Here is a 22708-nt window from a genome sequence, read left to right on the forward strand (position 1 = left end):
GTTGTGTTGTTCAGAGGTAGGGTTAGTACACAATGGATAGCCCTATTTGACTACTGTAATCCAGATTATGGCAGAACCAGATTATTTCAGATTTTTTGATGTCTTCAGTGTTAATCTACAATGTTGAAAATAATTAAAATAAAAATAAAAACAGTGAATGAGAAGGTGTCTCCAAACTTTTGAGTGGTAATGTATATCGTGACCATTTTAGTATTTTCCTTCTAAATTTGTTGAAGATTGTTAACTGGTTGTTGCATTCAAATTATGAATGATGTCTGACACATGCTCTTTAGATAATCAGAGAGAGAAAGAGAGAGAATCAGAGTGTATTTTTTAGAACATTTTAGGACAACTTGCCCCTGAAATATCCCAAAGGTTCTTATTCCCACGTGTCCCTCACAGTGTGACAGGAGGAGGGACGTCTGAAGAGGCAGGACATGACGTAAAGGACGCTTTAGTCATCACAGAGTTATGCTTACAAGTTACCGGAGATAGTGAGCAAGTCCAAGACTATAAGATGAAGTTTCGTCATGGTATTGATGCTAATTGGGTGTATTTACTGCATGAAAAAGAGCGACTGTGCACACTCATGATGATTGTGCCCGGTCACTAACGAGTCGTGTGCCTCACACTTAACCCTTGCTGCATTGTCACTTTGGCTCACTGCTACTGAGTGTGTGTGGGGCAGCTGTGGCTCAGTGGTCCTGCTGTCTGAAGTGTCTGAAGTGTCCATGAGTAAGACACTTTTGATAAGAGAAACATTTAAAGAGTTGCATTATTTGGGCAATTTAAAAATAAATATTGTCAGAAGATCAGACACACGGGCGGAGAGACATGCCAAGAGGAAGGGCAGGACTAACCACGGATTCTCTATCCGACAAGCTGCACAGGGAGAGGAGAAAGAGAAAGCGAGTAAGACATGGTGTTGAAAGGAGAATCAGGGGGGGAGGGAGTTGTTATCGGTGTGCATACAACCCTGTCGCCAAACTCTCTGTGACATGCTGCAGCTCCCTCCCTCCGCCCTGTATCATCTGTGATGACAGGCAATGGGAAGAAGGCCCATTCAGTCAAGGTAAAGGGTAGGTCTGGGTCTATGAGGGAGAAGACACACAGAAAGAGCATCTGAGCTCTGATAGAGTAGACATGACCTTCTCTTTATCACGCTCTCTCATCTGCTGGGATATTTCCCCTCAGCTCTCTGTCAAGGTTGTATATTTAACTCTCCTGGGCCTGCTACTCCACTCATCAGCCACATCCATTATAGATATACATCCTGTACTCACAGATCCCCGAGGGAAGCACTTGTAAAGACGTAAACTTTCATTGAAGGACAGGACCGGTGTATTCAAATAGGAGTTTACTGTTTAGACATTATAAAGCTCTTATTAAATCCCATTACTTTATTTCTTTTTTAAGAGCTTTCGCTGGGTTTTATTGTCACAGGTGCTTTTTTGCTAAATTGTCCATTTTCCTGGACCACACTCAGATTCAACAACTACGTTCACACTCTACCAGATGTGCCCGGTTGCTGGTGCCAGCCGCACTAGTCAGGAAAAACTCAAATAAGCCCAAGTGTGAAGATTACAACAACAAAAAGAAAAAAATCCTATGGTATATGTGAGAAAAGTGCTTTGCTAAAGTTTTGAAAGTGCAGCAGGTTTCAAAAACACTCTAAATATGTCTCCTTCTTTTTTTTCTGACCAGACTCATCAGGCCATGTGTCCTCCCCCCTCGGCTCACCCACATCCCACCGAGGAATGCACCCATCTTTGCTGAGCCCAACATCAATGGGGCCCTCCGGTTCCCTTCACTCCCCCATCAGCTCGCTGAGTTCTCCCATGAACGGCCTGACGTCACCCTTCTCCGTCATCAGCTCACCGATGGGTCCCCACTCCATGAATTCGCCTGGGATGGGCTACGGCCCCAGTGTGAGCCCCCAGGTAAGGCCTGTAACAGATTGTTATCATACATGTTTGATTTGAATTTACAACAGAATATTTAACTATTACCATCTACCAAAGAAATTTCTCTCCAAGCAAATTCATGAATGACCTTAAACTAGCTGTGGCCAGGTTTTTTTAGACTGCCCATATGCAGCCATGACAAACAACACCAGTTAGAGTCTATTTTTATCTTTTATCTATATCTTTATCTAGCATTGCTTGTTATATTTCAGAATCATGACACTTAAGAGTTGTTGATGTGTGATTTGTTTGACTTTCACCAAGCATTAAGTAAATATCGTCCCTGAAGTATCCTGAGTACTACAAAGTAGCTTCTGCCAGATACCTTGTATGCGTCTATCTGCTTCATTCATATCACGTTCTTTTAAGGATCAAAACTATTGTCTCTTTTGAAAGAGCCATTTAACATTTAGAGAACTAACTTATCTGCTTCTCCTGACAAATGTCAGCTAATACATCACGAAATTTGTCTATTATGGGTTCCCACCGTTCGATAAAAAAGTATTAAAAGTCTTGAATTTGATTTTAAAAAATTAAAGAGACAGAATGTTTTGAAAAGTCTCATTTTGACAAATGAGAGAGGTAGACAGTTTTAGATATGTCTTGTCTTGTCTATGTCTGATATAATCTTTTTCTAAGTTATATTTTTGGGCATTATTGCCTGTATTCGATAGGACAGTCGTAGAGAGACATGAAATGTAGAGTAGGAGTAGAGAGTGGGGGAAGACATTCAACAAATGGCCGGGACCGAGAGAGTCGACTATAGCCTCTGTATATGGTGCGTGCACTTAAACCACTATAGGCCAACGGTGCCCCTTGAATATATGATCAAATCTATACTCTCTGATTAGCGCTTTTGAATGTTATGGTTCGTCTTGATTGCAGGAGGAAGATAAGAAATTAAAGTTTGAGGAAATTGGGATTCACTGTGAAACGACTGGGCATTGAATGGTTGGAAGGGGCAAACAAGGATTTTCAGGCAACTTGCAAGATTCACAAAAAAACTTTAAACTTGGGATGTATTTTCATCTGTGTTGAATGTTGTTGATTCTGCAGTGCAGCAATACTTTATTTTTTGTGTTTGGCTCTTTAGTGTTCATCAACCCTGTATTCAATGAAAAGCTATTGCCAAGAGATGGTAAGTTTAGCTCGGTACAAACACTCACACATGAGGGGTACAGCATCAGTCGGTCCCAAAAGTGGTTAAAATAAGTTCATTAGTTCCTCTTTAACTCACAAAAGTTCCCTTTTTATGCCTGGTTGGTTCCCTGAGGTGGCATCAAGACTTTAGAAAGTCCCTCAACCCACCAAAAAATAGCCCTGCACATGACCCTCTAGAAATCGAAATATGTTTCATACTTCAGTTTTCTACGAATGAAACTAACACCTTAAAAATAGTCTCTTTTATAACAGCATCATATCCTTTAATCATCTGAGAAGATAAAATAGCTTTCTTCCCCTTTTCGCTATTTATGCTAAGCTGAGTTGACTCACTCATTACTTCATCTTTAGGTGAAGCAGATGAACATGCGTAAGGTATCAGTTTTCCCCTGGCAGAAAGTCAATTATCTTGTTTCTCAAATTGCAGGAACATTTCTTCAATTTAGGAGGAGCTGGGTTGAAAAACTTTGAGGTTAAAGTGTGTTCAGTGCAAAGACACAGGCGTACGTACTGATTTGTCACATCAGAAACCAGAAACCTTCATGTTCAGCCGCCTCAACCATGTTTAAAGAAAGTTCTGCTCTGTATTTAGTCTCAGATCCAAACAGAAATGTTGTGGCCCACTAAACTAACCAGCAAACGGTCGTGCATCTTGTCTTACAAACTGTCTTCGCATTTCTCAGAAGTGCAAATTACAGTCACTTACTCTTGTGCACTCACACATAATTTTCCTAACCAGGCCCCAGCAGACAGAGGCCTCGCTTTGACCCCATGCCACATTTAATCAAGACCTATTCAAATGGGATCCCACAGTACTTCAGCTCTGTCACTCGTTCCTCTACATCTGAAGAATATTTGTCACTCTCTCAAGCCATATCTTGCTTTCTTCTCTCGTCTCTGTTTTCCTCTTCTCCCTAGCTGTCCTATTTACTTTTCATTTCCTCCTTTTTTTTTAAAAAATTACTCATCCCTTTTATATCATCTCCACTTCCTTGCTTGTCCTCTCTGTCTCTGTCTTTTTGTTCCATCAATAAGCCTCATTTTCTTTGGTATCCAAAACACACACACACACACACACACACACACACACACACACACACACACACACACACACACACACACACACACACACACACACACACACACACACACACACACACACACACAGAGAGGCACAATTAAGACATCAAAGCCTGCAGTGGCCCAGTTTTTAGTCTGGAGCCATATCTAAAATTGAAATTGTTTCCCCTCAAAATGCAGTGGCTGCCCTTTTTTGTGTTTGTTAATAATTGTGCTAAGGTGCGTCCGCTATGTGATGCTATTTGGGATGGGCTCTCCTCGCTTTTGTTGAGCTTATCGCAGAAGTGTCCCACATGTAATGGAGTTAAGAGAGGATTAGGGGCAGTTTCAGAAAGCGGCCTGAATCTTTTATTGCTCGAAAGCCCCTCCCCCCCCTCCCCCCTTCCTCCCCTCCCCCCTTCCCCCCCCTCCATCCCTCCCCACCCTGCTCTTTCTGATTCTTCTCTACTTCTTAATTCCAACACTTTCATCTGTGCAGCAGCTTCTGTCCCGCAGCGGCATACTTTGTATGCAGGTTGGATGTTTAGGTGGCAAACGCCGTCTGTCTCAGACGGTCTCATTTGAATAAATGTATAACAGGAGCCACTGGGAAACTCAAATTCAAACAAATATAAACATTTTACATTTTCATACATATACATTAGGGGTTTTGTGAAAACGATCATATGCTGTAGTTGTAGTTTGTTCTTCTTTACTTGTCCTCACTGCCTCTTGGCCAAACCTCCCGTTGTGAACAGCTGTATAAAGAGCAGGTAACAGCTGTTTCTGTTGCAGGTGACAGTTAAAGAACTGTAACGTAAATGAATTGCAGCATGGATCTAACTCGTCTTATGGTCATGGCTGCTTTCCAGGCTCGAACAGTGCAGGGTTGTTCTGAATTTGTTGAGACAGCTGGCGTTGGAGTAAATGGCTCAGAAAATGATCACATCTCCCACCTTTTTAAAAAATGTTAACTCTGCACATTTTTTTGTATTAAGTTGTCAAATATAGAAAACACCACTGACTAATGGGTCACTTTAAGGGACTTATAGGCTTACTGCATGTGCTTCAGTTAGGACTGGGCACCAAGATTGATACAATACCAACGCCTCAGCTTAAGATAAACGTTGTTTTCTTTCATTCCTTTTTCAATAGGATCAGATAAAAGACTAGTTAGGGTGGAAGTGTGAAAATAATCATCATCAACCAACCGACTTCCAAACTATTTCAACATACTTTCTTGTAGAGAGCACTTGCAGATGTGAAGTAGTTTCCTCCACTTTTATTGAAAATCCCTCCGTGTACTGATGTGTATTGGCAAACAAACCCTTGATTCAATATCATACATTATACAATAACAGTTAATATGTTACCATATACTGTTATTCTGCAGAACAATGGGACATATAGATATTATTTTTATCATACATACAATTAAAAATACGAAGCAAATAGTACAAAAAAAAATTTATGCTATCAAATCAGGACAATGCATTTTCATTTGCTTCAGTTAAAATCTTAGTAACACTTTTTGCGCAAGCTGGGCAAAGTAATCAACATTTATACAAAACGTATACAGGTAGAGATATAAAAGTAGTATCTAGTTGCATAGTCCTGCAACCTCACAATGGTAGGTGTTAACAGGAAAAAATTACGGGTTTAATTGCCAAGTACAGTTTTGGTCAAACATCTCGTCTTATTGTGATCACAACTGTGTTCACCATCTTATCATTCATTATCTGTTGTATCCTCTGCCTTTAAAAACCTAAATGAGTTCCACATACATATGCTGTGATATACATGTGCTGGATCTGCTTCAAGTAGTAGTTTATGGTTACAAAATAGTTTTGAGTATTAATATACTGCTTGTAAATGTTAAATAAAGTGACAAATGTCAGCTTTTTCTTATTCTACCAGATCTTACACGTGTTGAAAACTCTTGAAACAGTCCCTCCCCCGATACCTGACAGCTTCTCAAGTTCTAGGATTTGAGCGGTTAACCGTCAATGTTTGCTGAGACTGTGGAGGCTGCTGACTGATGTTCAGTAAGGGTGGGGAACAGCAGTTAGATGTGAGAGGCTAAAGATGGTGGCAGCACCCTGTGGTCATGAGGCGCGGCACTTCTGATGAGACGTGATTTGAGTCAGACGGCGTATGCCACTTGCTCTTAACACTCGGCTGACTTGCCGTTTTCATGAGCATTTGACTGGAAGGAGGTCACAGCTCAGCCTCTTCCATACTTAACCACCCAGAGGCCTTTACAGAACCCCCCCTGCCTGTGCTCGCCACACACACATACATACCTTAACATGTAGTCATTGACGCACAAACTTGCAGTGCAACCGCAGACATGAACTTTTAGCTGAAGGGACTGCTAAGAAGAAATCAAATAAGTCAAGTTCTACGGCCGTACTATTACTTTTCATTTGACCTTTGTTGTTTCTTCTGTCCCTTAAACTGCCTTCATCACAGGAACAGCTTCTATATTATTGACTTACATAACTAAATAGTTCTTTAGTCCTGGGACTACTTTTTGATGCCTCACAACGTAAAGTCCAGGTGGAAATCTGATTAAGCCCCCCTGGTTCTCATTGGTTCGTGTGTAATTTCCAATGAAAATCGGTTAAACCCCAAAACAATAAGCCTTGACTAATCCTTCACATCAAAGACATAAATGACAATGTAATGAAAGCTGAGGATGAGATGAACAAAACTCCCATTCTTGTTGGGATCTTACATCGTCCAAAAGCCAAACCACATTTAAAGAGACAGACACTCCTTTATCATTAGCCAATTCCTGCATCTCCAACAACACTGCTCCCCCTTGAGCTCTGTCCCAGCCATCCAGACATGCTGTGGTTGTCTTTTGTTCTTTTTTCTTCATGTCAGAGGGGAACTTCTCAGTTTGTTGCATGTGTTCATACAGCCCGGTCATGCTGTGCTGTGTACATGTAGTGTTTAGGGTCTGAAAAGTATCTGTGTTGTGTGAGGTGGCGCACAGTCACTGTAGACAAACATATTGTGACTCCAAGGTGAAATCCATACTTTATTATTTTCCATGTGGCTTTGTGCTACAAGGCTGTAGAGCTCCTTTTGTTCCAAAGATGAGAAGACTGATTGCAAGACATCCTTTCGGATATCTGGTCTGGAGATGATGCCAAGCTACCGCCATGCACGTTAGCATTGAACTCTGTGGTTGTGTCTTTGGGACTGAACCTACTGAAAATGAAGACCATCTCCAAATAGTAGACACCACAACTTTCCAAGCAGCTGGAAGGGATTATATGCTGGGCTGAAGCACATTTTACAATTCCAGTGACAATGGGGAGACTTGTCTAGCTGTTTTTTTTTTTACAGAAAAAGGGGATCTTTATCATCAGACTCACATTTTTCCATTTTGTGGCTCAGTCTGAACCACTGTGGCCTCAGCGCTTTCCCACCAAAACCTCTCCCAGAATCCTAAACCAACAACAGTCCTTCAGTGTCTCTCAACACACCCAAAAACATACATAAAAAGCTTAAGTGTGTTTCTGGAGTCAAACACTAAAGAAACACTCAAATGAAAAAGGTGTAAATGTTTTACAAGAAATGAAACATGCGCTTAATTAGTTATAAATGAACAGCGGTGGTGATGTCATGTGCCGGTTTTGGGGATGTCGTGTTGAGCAAGAGTCGCTAGGAGACTGAGGCACACAACACACTTTGGAGTAAGAAAGAGAAAAAAGAGTGACCAAAGTGGACCTCAGCCCCTTCCTGTGTGGGAGTAATAAAGGTCCATTTCGCTGCTCTGAGCTTTGATGGACCTTGCTGTAGTCACTGTGCATGACATCATGGTTAGAGGGCTCTAATGGCAGCACAAAGAGGCAGTGTGTGGAGTCCCAGGAGAGCAGTTAAGGCTCTCCAACGTCAATCAACCCTCAAATGGATGGGGGGAAAGAATTTTTTTTAGCCAAAGCTGTCTCCAGGTAGCAATTAGAGAGCACTTTTTTCTCCCAGCACTGGTAGAACAAGGAAGTGTAACTAATGTGTGGAATTAATTTAGTTGTGCTCCATTACAAACGGAGTACACTTCACTTTAGTTTCTTTGCGGGTAATCCTTTTTATGAGCCTTTTTATTTATTTTCTTTTGAAGTTCACGTCTCGGTGGCATTATCATATTCTTATAAGAGGTTTAAAATTTAAAATTTGCTGGTTATGAAGATGAATACTAGAACTGCTCTTGAGCAGATTCAAAGAGTAAGTAAGTTAATAAAACACAACAGCATTAAGAGTTTACCATGTGGCTGTCACGACAAATACTAGGAATTGTATTTTCTCCCTATTGATGTCCACTAATTTGTTTTAAAGACCCCAAGCCATCATTTCAGATCTAGTTCTATGTCACGTGATATCATCGGGTCTGTGTGTGTTCTAACTTGCGTAGGGCCACACAGGAGATGAGCCCATTCAGGAGGTGGCAGCTATACGACATAAAAACGTTAGCATTAGGTTTGAGTTTCAGAGAGCAGCCTTCTAATGCCGACTCAAGACATTGCGGTTGAAATGCCTCGCGGAGCACATTTATTTTAAAGCTTTGAATAATCCCTTCAGGGCTTTGATTGCATCTGGTGGTGTGATCTTACAGCAACTCAACACTGTGTGTGGACAGACATGTGCGCCGTGGCATGTCTGTGATCTGTAACGACACTCACTATATGACCGATTCTGTTTTTTTTTACTGCTCACATACCTGTATAACCTGTAGCTGTGCATGCAAAGTTATCATAGTGTTTGCTGTTATGTCTGTCAACACACTTTATTACATAAAGAAATAATAAAGCATCAATACAAACACAAGCTCTGTGATGACAGGAAGTCAGATCATGTTTGAGGAGTGAGAGTGAAGTAATCACTGACTTCATAACACTGGTGGAACATGTTTTAATGAACTGTTGTGTAGGTTGTCAGGGAAAATAGCAGTGTATCACTTCCTGTATGACATGCTAATGAACAAGTAAAAAACATATTCCTTTAAAGCTGGGTAAACTGCACATCAGTGTGTCAACTACTTTATCGTTGGCAGTGGAAATTCAGCAACATTCAGCTGAAGTCATGGTGGTTTGACACTGGAGGACTATTCAAATTCTTCAGGATTGCGTCCTGTTTGACAGAAACAATGGCTGTTTTTGAAACCGCCTACTATACTAGCAGTAAGTAGTGATTTCACCAAAATTCAGTATGCAGTATGTGAAAAAAGCAAAATCTGCAGAATGCCAAAACTCCCCGGATGTCATACTGGATCGGGAACATTTCACAGTATGCATCGGACCAGTCTCCCTTGGGTACTTTTTCCAACAATGCACAGTGCTCGTTCTGCTTTTTCTTTTTTCTTCTGTTTTGACAGTGGTGCTCAGTTTTAGTGGTGCTGTGAAAATTATTAAATTACATATAAACTACTCATTAACTTTTTAAATCATAAGTGGATGCTAAAGAAGCAGTTTCGCTATCAGCTTGGTCGTTGTTTACTTCCGCTTTCTTAAACTGGAAATCCAGCAACATCTGGCCCAGCATACTGCAAAACGGATCCAACAAAACAGTCATACTACATACTAAATTCAAACGCAGTATGTAGTATGTAGCAGGCTGTGGTTAAAAGCCAGAGCCTCTCAGTTGATTTTCATGTAGCACAAGAGGACACTTTGAGTATGATTGATCACCAGATGATACAAGTGAATGAATCACTGGGTGTCTCTTGTTATGCCACCAGTAGTACTTCTCCATCTACCTCTAAGTGACACGTTGAGACAATCAGCCATCCCTCAGTGTCCGGCTTCAGGACATGCCCTTGACAGCTGAAGCACTTGTAGAATTTCCAATGACCAATTGAAAATACAGGTCACATGTTTACAAAAGGAGAGGCTTATTTACTCAAGCCCCCCTTTCCATCAATTAATGGAATATTTTATCAGTAAATATGAACACACAGGTATACAGGTTAAGTATTCTACACCGCATAGCTGCTTGACTCATCAAACTTGTAGTAGTAGGCTTGAAGTAATAAATGCAGTAATACAGCTGCGAGGCAATTTTGATTCCAACTGCCAGCATAAGAATATCAATAGGCTCACTTTACTCATCGTCTACACCCAATTAAACATCAGCAGAAAAGCTAGGCGCAGCAACATCACAGGCCTAGACTTTTGACCTAGACCTAGAGGCATTTGACCTCCTCGCTGCTCCTCGCTGCTTCAACCCAGGACTCATTTCATTTGTAGGTTACTAGCTAATGTTAGTTAGCACATGGCATTTGTTCACCTACGCTGTGAGAAAGGGGGACTCTGATGTAATGACATGAGGGCAGAACCAACCTCTTGTGTTGTGTGCTCTGGCTCCCTTTACAATTCTAGTGTGAACTCAAAACGACCAAGCGAAAGCATCCTGTTTACTGTTAAAGTGAGGCCTGTTTTTTAAAGATGAACAAGCGCTTCATTACTTGAGACAAGAACTGACTAAACGCCACATGTAGAAGGAAGAGAGGGAAGTGTTGGCTGGAAATTGTTAACCGCTAACCGCTGGCTACCCCGAATGAGAAATTGGCATTTGTTCCCAGAGTCATATTGCCTATCATAGTTAGACGATGACAGATGATGATTGGACATGGGTTCCCAGATTGGCTTTTAACATATGTGCTTTGAACAGAGTACCATTGAGGCTGCAGACCTCACTCTCTAAATAGGACTGTGTAAGCAGCTGTGATCCTGGACCATTGTTATTGGTGTGGGGACGCAAAAAAAAGGAGAGATTTATATCAGAAAAGAGAAATGTAAAGGGAGAGAGGGTTGCTACATGAACTGAAGCCACTACTGAGTAGTGTGAATGGAGTGACTCCAGAGTTGTAAGTCCTGCTGTGCCCATAGGAGCAGCACTGTTTCCCTTATGCTCATCCATATACAAACAAACACACAAGCACACACATCCAGAATGCCTAAAGGACACAGTTATACACATGCATGAAGATAAAAGCACACTCCTGCATGCATGTATGTAATCTAAGCATGCAGACACACACACTCCTAACATAGACAATATAAATATACCAACGTGCACACACACACTCATGTCTGCCAAACGCATTCACACATGCACATAGACACTGACATCCTGAGGTGAGGCAACAGCTGAAAGTCACTCTTCGTTTTCCTGATCCACTGCCGTAAGGCGCGCAGCCTTTCATGCCACTGATAGTCTTAATATCTTTTTTTCAATGGAACAAAAGTTTCTGTCAAACACACACACACACATACCCACACACACACACACACACATACGCACACACGTAAGCGCTAGAAGTGCTTGTGATGATTCATTTTATCTGTTGTGGCACAGCATGGGGTAAGTGTAGGAAAGCTCAGAGCTGTCGAGAATAATGGCTGCGTCTCCTAAATTCTATCCAGTGGGAGAGAGGAGAGAGTGTTTTGTTAGAGCGGAGTGTCAATAATCATGCAGCGTTTTTTACAATGAGGCAGACTTTGGAGAGGTTTATGTGTTGTTATTTCAGACCTTCTAAATACCTAATAAGTGTATAAATCATCTTACAATTCATCCGTTAGACATCAAATTGATACATTTGGGATTCAAAGTAAAGCACATGTGAAATTGGGAAATCCCTAAAATTTAATTGTAACTTGCCAACAGTTCAGCAATGCCAACAATCGATCTAGAACACACATTAAAGCAAAGCTACATTTCCTAATAGCCTCTGTCAAAGACAAGTGAGCCCTAAAGTTATTTAGTGTTCGAACAGGTGTCTTTCCAACTTGTATCACCACTTTGATCCATTCCAAAAGGTGTCTTAACTGGGAATACACCCTGAAGGCCACAAAACAGCAGACCCATTTGCTAACACCCCCCCAACACACACACACACACACACACATACCCGTGTGAAACCCGATTCCCTGTTTCTGCTAATACGTGTCCATTAATGACTCGCACACTCACACCACAGGGATGAAGATGAAAGTTTCCTGTTCATTCCTCCCATACTCTGTGGAACTTCTGAGATAAGTTTGCTTTTAGGAGGAAGTGATTGTCACCAGGTCGTGTCAGAGGTGAGAGGTGATGCAGGGTTATCATTAGGTGACATCATGACCTGATCCCTGTCCACATCTCACTGGAGGCGGCTGATGTAGGTGTTGCCTCCTGTCAACACAAGATTTGTATCCTGCAAGCTTGCACCTCTTCACTCTTCACACTCCGGCTTTGAACGTTTCTAGTTTCATGCCTTGAAGCAAAAAGTGAATTAAATAAAAAAACGATATTGGTTTAGGTAGTGGTACATTCCTGGGGAATGAGAGTTTTCTAATCCTGTCTATGTAGTTCTGCTGTATATAGGAAAACCTTATGGAGTAATTCTGTTAGGGGGTTTTGAAAGAACACTTTCAGTATAACTTTCTCTGTGTTAGCAAAGGTGCCCTTGAACTGGAAAGCAACTGAAGTTCCACATGAGGGTTGTGCATTGAGGAGTGGTGCACTAGGATTTGATGTCTCCTTTTGAAGTGTCTTTATGAGCAAAGTCTGTGCTCTGACTCGCTGAATCGAGCTAAGCCCATCTTAAGCAGAGGCCTCCACTGTCTCTGCTTCTCTTTTCCTCCTCTGTTCACTCGAGGGACGCCTCCTTTCTTTTCATTTCAACACCATGTGTGTTGTCATAGCATACTAATAGTTTACAGGACCCGCTCTGCTGCCAGGATTGTTCTTTCTGTTTCATTGAATTATAATGACTGTGAAAGCAAGCCAAGCTGCAACAATATGTTTGGTGAGATGTTATCTCATTTTCTTTTATATTGTTACATCAAAAAACACTTGATTGTTGCCCTTAATCTTAAGTTCCCATTGTGTTCTGTTTATTTTACTAATTGATCTCCAACAAGCCGTGAATTTGAATGTGAGACTCACTTCTATTGGATGCTGTTGCCTCTGGGTGTATAAGAGTATGTTTTCCAACTTGCTCAATAATTCAGGTCGAACATGGACCCAGTTCCCCATATATGAAAATGCTTTAGGAATTTCCGCTGAGGTTTTTTGCCATGTTATCTGGATATGTTTGAATTTTAGGCTGTGCCTCAGTTGCTTTGTATCTGGAACTTGCAATGGATAATTTCTTGATATTTTCTTGATTCAAATAGGAAGTTTTCAAAGAGGAACAAGCTACATTTTGAAAGATTCCAGCCATAAATGAGAGATACAAATCCAAGATTGTTGTATTTTTTTATTTTTTTAAGTTATATTTTTTGCCCTTTTGCCTTTATTTGATAGGACAGCTGAAGAGAGACAGGAAATGTGGGGAGTAGAGAGTGGGGAAGACATGCAGGAAATGGTTGACTGGCTGGGAATCAAACCGGCGACCCCTGCGACGAGGACTGTAGCCTCTGTATGTGGGGCGCTTAGACTGCCAGGCCACCAGCACCCCAGATTGACATATTTTTAAACATGAAAGTGTTTTGTAAAATCTCATTTAAAAACTAACCCTCATTCTATGAAATCCAGAATATAGATCACACAGGTGTATCTGACACAGTCTGTTTTTTAGAGTCTTCCTGATGGGAAAAGGTCTACACTGTCGATCTCTTTGGGCTAATCAGAGTCAACAATATGCAGTTTTTGTGCAGCAGTGTATCTCTTTCTGGTACCATCTGTTTTTGCAGTGTGGAATCTTAGCCTATAGTGACTTTGATAGTTGTGAAGTAGAGACTCACACTCGCGTCCAGTCCCTTAACAGTTGTGCCTCTCACCTCTGATGGTTAGTTGTTGTCTTGGAGTGAATAATCTTTTCCACTAAACCAGCACTCCACAATATTGAATTCTTAATAGTATGCCACAGTCTTCTTTAACTCCATGATTAAGACCTAATGGGGGAGAACTGCTCCTAAAAAGTGCAGTTAAATCCTGGTCTGTGTTGCAAGGTATCCCAGCATGCATTGCTCAGCTAAGCAGTCGCTTGCTTCTTGGAGAGCCATCTTCGCGCTAAAATACCATAACACATAAATTACCTCTCTCTGAATTTTGTACTGGTATAGGTTGGCTGTACCTTTACATCATGCAGCTGTCATGCTATCTATATTTAAAAGTCATTTGTGGTTAAGGCTGATGTTTTTTTGTCACAAACCTAAACTTCAGCACTCCTTGCTGTCCACTACTATTTTTAAGTATGTTTAAATTTCATGTTAGATTTCATCCCTTTGTCAATTCAGCCACCTGCAATATAAGAGCCTCAGTCCACACCTCTGTCTCCTCAGGGGTTACACTCTTTTGAGGAAGCATTAATCTATCACCTTCTTCATGTTTGCATATTACAGCATTATGCTAAAGGCAGCGGGTGGTACAGGACACATAATCTCATATCACAATTCAGTGCAGAATCTGACACCCACAAGCAGACAGAGACCCCCAATGTACTGGATGTACCAGTCGAATGTCCTCCACAACATGTTACATAACACATGCAGCACATGAAACAGTGTTGTTGAGCTGGGACATTACAGCCGCTCGTGTTGTACATTGTACTGCGGGGAATCTTACGTCCTACATTTCTAGTCCTTGATGTTAAATGCCCCTCGTTTGTTTCTCTCCCTCAGTCTGTAAAAGTTTGAAGCAAAGCGTTCTACTTAAAAAAAAAAAAAAGATAGACAGACTGCGTGTGAGGAGAGGATGTCAAGGGGTTTCCCAAGACGGTGTGGCTGTACACACAGCTGGCATACCTCCCAGTGAAGGGTCACATGTATGTGTTGTAGGGGAGGTCGCACGTATTCTATTTCCAGAGTCAGTCCTGAGCCACTTTAATCCCCCCCCCCCCCTTGCCTCCATTACTGTGGGCACAAGAGAAAGAAAGAACCCCCCCACCCCTCCTCTACCCACCCCACTGTGCAGAGCAATGTTGCTAAGATTGAGTTGCAGTTTTACTGAAAATAGATTGTGAGTGGAAGAGTCTTTTCTGTCAGGCAGACAGTGGGGTTTTGATAGAGACGATATCAGCAAAGGAGACAGCTCTGAAAGAGCTGTGCTGCAGGGGAAAAGACTAGACTGAGTCGTTTAACTGAGGTAAGACGTCACGTTGTGCGTGTGTGCAGGGATGTAAGCGAGTGTGCAGAAGTGTGGGTGTGTGCATGTGACGCCAAAGCTGGTTCCAAACAAATGATGCAGCTGTGCTGGTCCCTTTGAGTGTTGCAGACTCTCTCCAAAAAGAAGACACAGCGGTATTTTACATCAAAGAGATGACAATAAAACAGTTATCTTATGTGTCATGTCAATACAAGTTATGCCCATTGGTGGATAATCCACTATATAACTCATTTTAGTATTCATTTTGAGAATTAAATACTGTAAAAAACACACATAGTGTTCTGCAGCATAATGAGTGTGAAATGATCATTCTTTTCCTTACTTAACCTTTATGTGTGTGTGCTTCATTCAGTGTGTATTTGTGTAAACAGGGTGCGAAGAGCCGGTCAAGGGTGGGTGTCAGGGTGTGAATTGAACATTTTTATGTGCTGGCGAGCCTTAACCTTTTCAACCCACTGAACCCAGCAGTGGATCCATCATTCAGATGCAGCCAAACATCCAAACCTACCTAAGCTTTATATTTAAAATTCTAGTCAGGTTCCAAAGTCAGGTTCCCATGACACCACATATCACGCTGAGTTATGCGGAAATGTGTCTCAAATGATGCAGAAGACATCCAGAGTTTTCTGTTTGAAGTCGAGGTAAAGAACCATGGTAGGAATATTTCACTCCACGTAAGCATTCTTTGGCTTCAAGGGGAAAAAAAGGTATATGGCATTGCTACATATTTTTCCAACTTTGAAGCTCTTTAAGAGGACTCAAATGTTTGAGTGTAAGGTGGAATGAGATGCCAGGGGGCCACAGCAGCTCCATGATGCTCCTGTATATGTGTGTGCACGGCTTTGTGTCCTAATTGTGAGCGACACTTTCAAGTAAACTGTCTGTTTCTATGTATGTGCTATCATTTGTTTAACTAAACTTTTGCATGCATGTAGATGTTAGGGCTGCAACTAATGTCTTATTTGATAATCCACTAATCATTGATTGTTGAAAATGTTAATCGACTAACCTGATATTGAATTGTACAATAAATTAATGGTTCTTATTTAGCGATCATCTTTTCATTTTTAGATTACTCTTTTAAACTCTGAACATACAATCAAAAATCTTGACTCATGTAAGACAATTTTCTCTGTTTTAATGTGTAGCACGGTAAAAGTTTGATCCACTGTTTCATGGAAGGAGAAGAGAAATGATAAATATTTTTTATAAGGTAAACTGAGGAACTGGAAATGTTAAACTCACACAATGTGTCTCCAACTTTGGGTCATGAAGTTAAATTCCACATTTGTTATTTTAGGACACAATGATGCTGCACCAGTTGCCTCCACATTATAACATTTTGTTAACCTGTTGTTTTCAGGTCGCTGTTTTGCATGTGCTGCATGAAGTAAAAATGCAAGATGTCTCACTGCTCAGTAATTTACTTTGCTATGTTTTCCATGTACCTATAGCTTCCTTTACTGTGTCACATGTGCCAGTCTTGGCAAAGATAGAAAGGATGCAAGATGTCTCACTCTTCAGCAATTCAACTCTTGAAACGATCTTATGTCCGCTCACAGCATGAAAACAGAAGTGATGACATGACCAACTCATCAACGTCTAATTGGGTTTAAGTTTCCATGATGATTAACACATTGGGATCCTCATTGCTGGGTTTTGAACATATATTCCTCTAATGTTGGGTTCCTTGAGTTTTAACTGTTTCCAGCGTGGTCAGATATCCCTCAAACTAAACTCTGACATGTTACAGCAGCAAGTATTTGTCAGGAGTTAAAGCCACATGCTTAAAATGTTAAAATGTAAGGATTACATCACCCAGCTGGGACAACAAAAAGCACAATGATTGATTTTAAAAGGGAGTTAATTTGGTGTCTAAATGCATCTGTTGCCAAAGAGCAACTTATTTGAAGTTCAGGGAGCACTCCCACACTACACCTACACTTTTTGAACCCATTGGTTTGTTTGTGCACAGACATTAATCCCTGTTGCACCAAAAGCTGATGCTCTGAATTTTTCATAAGATGAGTGCTGTCTGGTGAAAGATTCTATCGAGTTGTGTTGTGGGAACTGCAGGAACCAGGCTTGTTTGGCGCTTGAGCTTACGAGGAAGGTCAGGATGTGTTGTCCTCGGCTTCATCCATGCAAACATGTTGGAATATGTAGCTCAGCCTTTTTGATTTACTCTTATTTGTTATTTGTACTGTTGATGATTTACAATTTCTTGATAATTAAAGATAAAGACACACTAGATTGCGCTAAATATTTTCAGTGAGCAGTCCTCTCCAGGGTTTAAAGCCACATGTCATTATGCATACGGGCTTCATGGTTGTTTATTTGTCAACTGTATGTTGGAGAAAACAGCACTGTTTGCTGTGGTGTATACATCTCTGTGTCCCTGCAGTGCACAGCTTAATGTCCTTTGTCAGTTCACTGTAAACACAACTGAGGACGCTGAGCTCTCCTCGACTATCATGTTTGTCTCGTCTTTATGAAAACAAAATTGTTGTTCTGTCTTGCCTGATCCCTGCAGACAGAGACAGCAATTCTCCACTACAGTAAGAGCTAAATATAGAGCCAAGAAATGTTAGTGCTATCAGACATGTCTCATATGTGGTAACTTAATGAAAACACGTCTGGCTATATGAGACCACGCGGCTGCTCTGCCAACTCCACTCTGTCCCACACCCTCCAGTTGTGGCTGTGTGGTGATATACTTGACTGAATAAGTTTAATTCACCCACCTTTTTCTTTCCAAGCTGTAATGACATTCTAGCATTAGCCTAGTCAAGAAGCTTTTACTTATTCAATTTTTTCATAGACTGATGCTAATGGTTACGTTGCTTCGATTCCATCCTGCACATTTTGGGATAATTTATTTCCTGCCCCCCTAATATTTATCTCTGCTAGAAACAGCATGGTGCTAGTTATTATAATTAGCCTGCCCTCGCTCTACACTTTCAGGAAGAGGTGAGGAGGGGTCATGTGCAAATTCATTTTTTCAAAGCCTTTTTATCCGAGGGGGCGGGGGGGGGGGGGCTGCAGTTACTCTGCTGCTAAAACAAATGCCATCTCTTTATTCTGCTGTACTGTTAAATTTTGCAGTGGAGTTATGCTAGTGCTGAACATTTGGGGAGCCAGCAGGGCTTGTTGAGAGCATGAATAAAATAGTTCCTCGGGTGGAGTTGTGCAGGATCCTGCTGTGCTGGATTTAGATCTGACACAGGAGGGAGGAAAGACACAGAGGGAGCGATGAAGGAGTGCAAAAGAGCTGCTGACCAACTGTATCGAGTATCAGAAGTCATAACATCCATTCTTACTTTCTGCGGCCATCTTCCACCCCCCAACAAGAGGAGTGGCCTCCACTCCCAACAGGAGGAGATTTCTATTCTTCACCACCCCAAACACCAGCCAACTCCCCGCCCTCTCCAGTCACTCTCTCTCCCTCCTCCCCCCTCCTGGATTTTACGGATGAGATGAAAAAGCTTGTCAATGTTGGAATCAAGCTTACACCCCGTCCAAATCCCATATTCTCTCCCCTAAATCTACCCCATCGCCCAACCCCCAGCCCACCACCGTGCCCGAAACCACCATCACAGAAACTTCACAAAGCCCCTTCACCTCCTCAGAATCATCATCATCATAACAATTCTAACTGATATGGGCCGGGTCCAGGCTTCAAAGCTGATATCATTAATGTTTTCAACCAGGAAAAGCCGGGGCCCTGTGGAATTCAGGTAGCCTCCTCAATTCCTCTGTTGGCAGGAAATAGAAAAAGGGTAAATCTGCTAAGAAACAGAAGATACTCGACTAAATCTGCCAACTTATTAAATTTAGCTCCACTTCCTCGTCAGCCACAAACAGCTGTAAAAAATAACACAACTGGTTTTAACTCACTAAACTTAGCTTTATTAAATACCAGGTCTCTGGGAGGCAAATCTTTTTTAATAAATGATTTTATTATTAAACACAATCTTAATTTTATGTTTTTAACAGAGACTTGGTTAGACCAAGATAACAGTGCAGCTGTACACATTGAATCATGCCCTCCAAACTTCTCTTTTGTGAGTGAGACTAGAACGCATAAAAAAGGAGGAGGTGTTAGTATAATTTTTAATGAGTTATTCAAATGCAAGCAGGTGTTTTATGGAAATTTCACTTCTTTTGAATATGTGGCTCTTCAGTTAAATACATCCTCTCGGTCTATATTTCTTAATATTTACAGACCACCTAAATACTGTACTGATTTCTTTGATAACCTTGTTGAACTACTGTCTCTTATCTGCACTGACTTTGATTCTGTTTTAATTGTTGGTGATTTTAACATCCATGTTGACAAACCTGAGGACAGAGTGACTGAAGAACTGTGTTATGTCCTTGACAACTTTGGACTCACTCAGCATGTGACGCAGCCCACACACAACAGGGGCCACATCCTAGACTTGGTTATCTCCAAGGGTCTAAACATTTCCAAGGTTCTGGTATCTGATGTTGCTCTCTCTGATCACTGCTGTGTTTTCTTTGAAAGTGATTTATCTGTGAACACTAATGTTCAAACTGAGGTTATCTCAAAACGTTACATTACTGAAAGTACCAGTGATATATTTATTCAGGCTTTCTCTTCCATAACCCCCCTCTCTAGGTTCTCTGCAAATGAACTTGTAGAAGATTTCACTTTAAAAATTACAAACATTATTGATTCCATTGCACCAACTAAAGTAAAAGTGGTCTCCAATAAGAAAAAATCGCCTTGGAGGAATACCATGCAGGTCAAACATGAAAAAAAGGAATGTCGAAAAGCTGAGCGCAGGTGGCGTAAAACAAAGCTTCAGGTTCATTATGACATTTATAAAGAAAGACTTCACATGTTTAATCTAGAACTGAAAAAGTCAAGGCAGACCTTCTTCTCAGACATTATCTCCAAAAACAAAGATAATGCACGCGCCCTGTTTGCTACAGTCGACAGGCTAACAAACCCCCCTGTGCCAGTGGCCTCTGAACACTTATCTACCAAGGCCTGCAATGAATTTGCATTCTTCTTCACTGCCAAAATTCAGAAAATCAGACAAGCAGTCAGCACTACTGTACGAGGTACTGGGAATGTGTTATCTGTGTGTCCACCAAAAAACAACTCAATCACTATGACACAATTTAATCCAATAAATTACAAAAACCTACAAGATATAATACAGCATTTGAAATCCTCATCCTGCTGCCTTGACATTCTACCATCACCATTTTTCAAAAAGGTTTCAGACTGCATGACCTCGGATCTGCTTCAAATTGTCAACATGTCTCTTCTTACAGGTGTCTTCCCCCAGGCCATGAAAACAGCAGTAATTAAACCCCTCCTGAAGAAGAACAATTTAGATGCATCAGAAATGAACAACTATAGGCCGATATCAAACCTCCCTTTTTTAAGTAAAATTATTGAAAAAGCTGTTTTTCAACAACTGAACAATTATCTAATGATAAATGACTGTTTTGATGTCTTCCAATCAGGATTCCGATCACATCACAGCACAGAGACCGCTCTAGTCAAGGTCCTCAATGATATTCATTTAAACACAGACAACGGCAAAATCTCAGTTTTGGTATCACTTGATCTCAGTGCTGCTTTTGACACAGTTGACCACAAGATACTACTGGACAGACTTGAAAACTGGGTGGGAATCTCTGGTGCAGTACTAAATTGGCTTAAGTCCTATTTAAATGACCGGGACTATTTTGTGTCTATAGGTAAATACACATCTGAGCGGATGAAAATCGTATGTGGAGTACCTCAAGGATCCATTCTGGGGCCTCTACTATTCAACATCTACATGCTCCCCTTAGGTCAGATAATAAGAAACAACCAAATAAAATACCATAGCTATGCAGATGACACACACATTTACATCACCATATCACCAGGGGATTATAGTCCCATACAAACACTGAGTAAATGCATTGAACAAATCAATGACTGGACGAGCCAGAACTTTCTTCAGTTAAACAAAGAAAAAAAAACTGAAATGATTGTTTTTGGAGCCAAGGAAGAAAGGTTAAAGGTTACTGCTCAGCTCCAATCTGCACAGATGAAATGTTCAAACCAAGCCAGAAACCTTGGTGTAGTCATAGACTCAGACCTTAATTTCAGCAGCCACATTAAGACAATTACAAAGTCAGCCTACTATCACCTTAAGAATATATCAAGGATTAAAGGACTTATGTCTCAGCAGGATGCAGAAAAACTCGTCCATGCATTTATCTTTAGCAGACTAGACTACTGTAACGGGGTCTTTACAGGACTCCCTAAAAAGTCCATCAGACGGCTGCAGCTCATACAGAATGCTGCTGCTCGAGTCCTAACAAGGACCAAAAAAGTAGACCACATTACTCCAGTTCTTAGATCTCTACACTGGCTTCCTGTCTGTCAGAGAATAGACTTTAAAATCCTGCTGATGGTTTATAAAGCACTGAATGGTTTAGGCCCAAAATACATTGCTGATCTGCTACTACTTTATGAACCACCTCGACCTCTGAGGTCATCAGGTACTGGTCTGCTTTCAGTTCCTAGAGTCAGAACGAAACATGGTGAAGCAGCGTTTAGTCATTATGCACCACATATCTGGAACAAGCTCCCTGAAAGCTGTAGGTCTGCTCAAACTCTCACCTCTTTTAAATCAAAGATTAAGACTTTTTTATTTACCTCTGCCTTCCTATCTTAGATTATTTTAACCCACTTTAAATTAAAATTTTAATGTAATTTTTAATATATTTCTAATTTTCCTTTTCTTTTCTGTTTTATCATATTTGTCATTTTAATTGTGTTCTTTTATGCCTGTCTGAATGTCTCCAATGCTTTTAATGTGTTAATGTAAAGCACATTGAGTTGCCCTCGTGTATGAAATGCGCTATACAAATAAAGCTGCCTTGCCTTGCCTTGCCTATTCATAAATTGTTCAAGATGATGTGCAATGACATAATTCACTCTGATTTATTTTCCTTAGTTGTATATGAAACCAAACCTTCCCTCTCCTTAGCAGACCTGGCCCTTGTTCAATACTTAATGTCATCAAATAACTATGCTGCTCTCTCTGTTCTGTGTGACAGGCTTGCGTAATAGGGTGTATGATGTGTTGAAGGATTTTTCTTTCCCCTGGAAGCAGCTTTTTGACCTGTAGATGTGTGTTTTTTGTGTGTGTTGATGTTCCAGTTGAACTCTCCGATGAACTCGGTCAGCAGCACAGAAGACATAAAGCCCCCGCTGGGTCTCAACGGCGTGATGAAGGTGCCCGCTCAGCCCTCAGGAACAGCTGTGTCACTCACCAAACACATCTGTGCCATCTGTGGTGACCGCTCCTCAGGTGAGTGACGATACACTGACATGAACACCTTCTGAATGATCGGATGAAGTGCTCAGTGGTCTTAATGCTTTTGTT

The 22708-nt window shown here is 41.1% G+C and overlaps 1 protein-coding gene across 3 annotated transcripts in view; it reads left to right on the plus strand.

Moving 5' to 3' along the window:
* The window catches only part of LOC117831100 (retinoic acid receptor RXR-alpha-A-like), a 245489-nt gene that overhangs the window by 188535 nt on the left and 34246 nt on the right, over positions 1–22708 (plus strand). Inside the window, exons 3-5 of one of the 3 annotated variants that reach the window (XM_034709605.1) lie at positions 1705–1940; positions 3058–3102; positions 22483–22633. In XM_034709605.1, coding sequence (XP_034565496.1) covers positions 1705–1940; positions 3058–3102; positions 22483–22633 — 432 coding nt within the window. Of the gene's footprint in view, positions 1–1704; positions 1941–3057; positions 3103–22473; positions 22634–22708 lie in introns of all 3 variants that reach the window. The other 2 variants (XM_034709606.1, XM_034709607.1) reach the window with 2 other exon arrangements.

The sequence above is a fragment of the Notolabrus celidotus genome, chromosome 19 (genome assembly GCF_009762535.1).
Source record: "Notolabrus celidotus isolate fNotCel1 chromosome 19, fNotCel1.pri, whole genome shotgun sequence".
In the NCBI taxonomy this organism is placed as follows: Eukaryota; Metazoa; Chordata; class Actinopteri; order Labriformes; family Labridae; genus Notolabrus; species Notolabrus celidotus.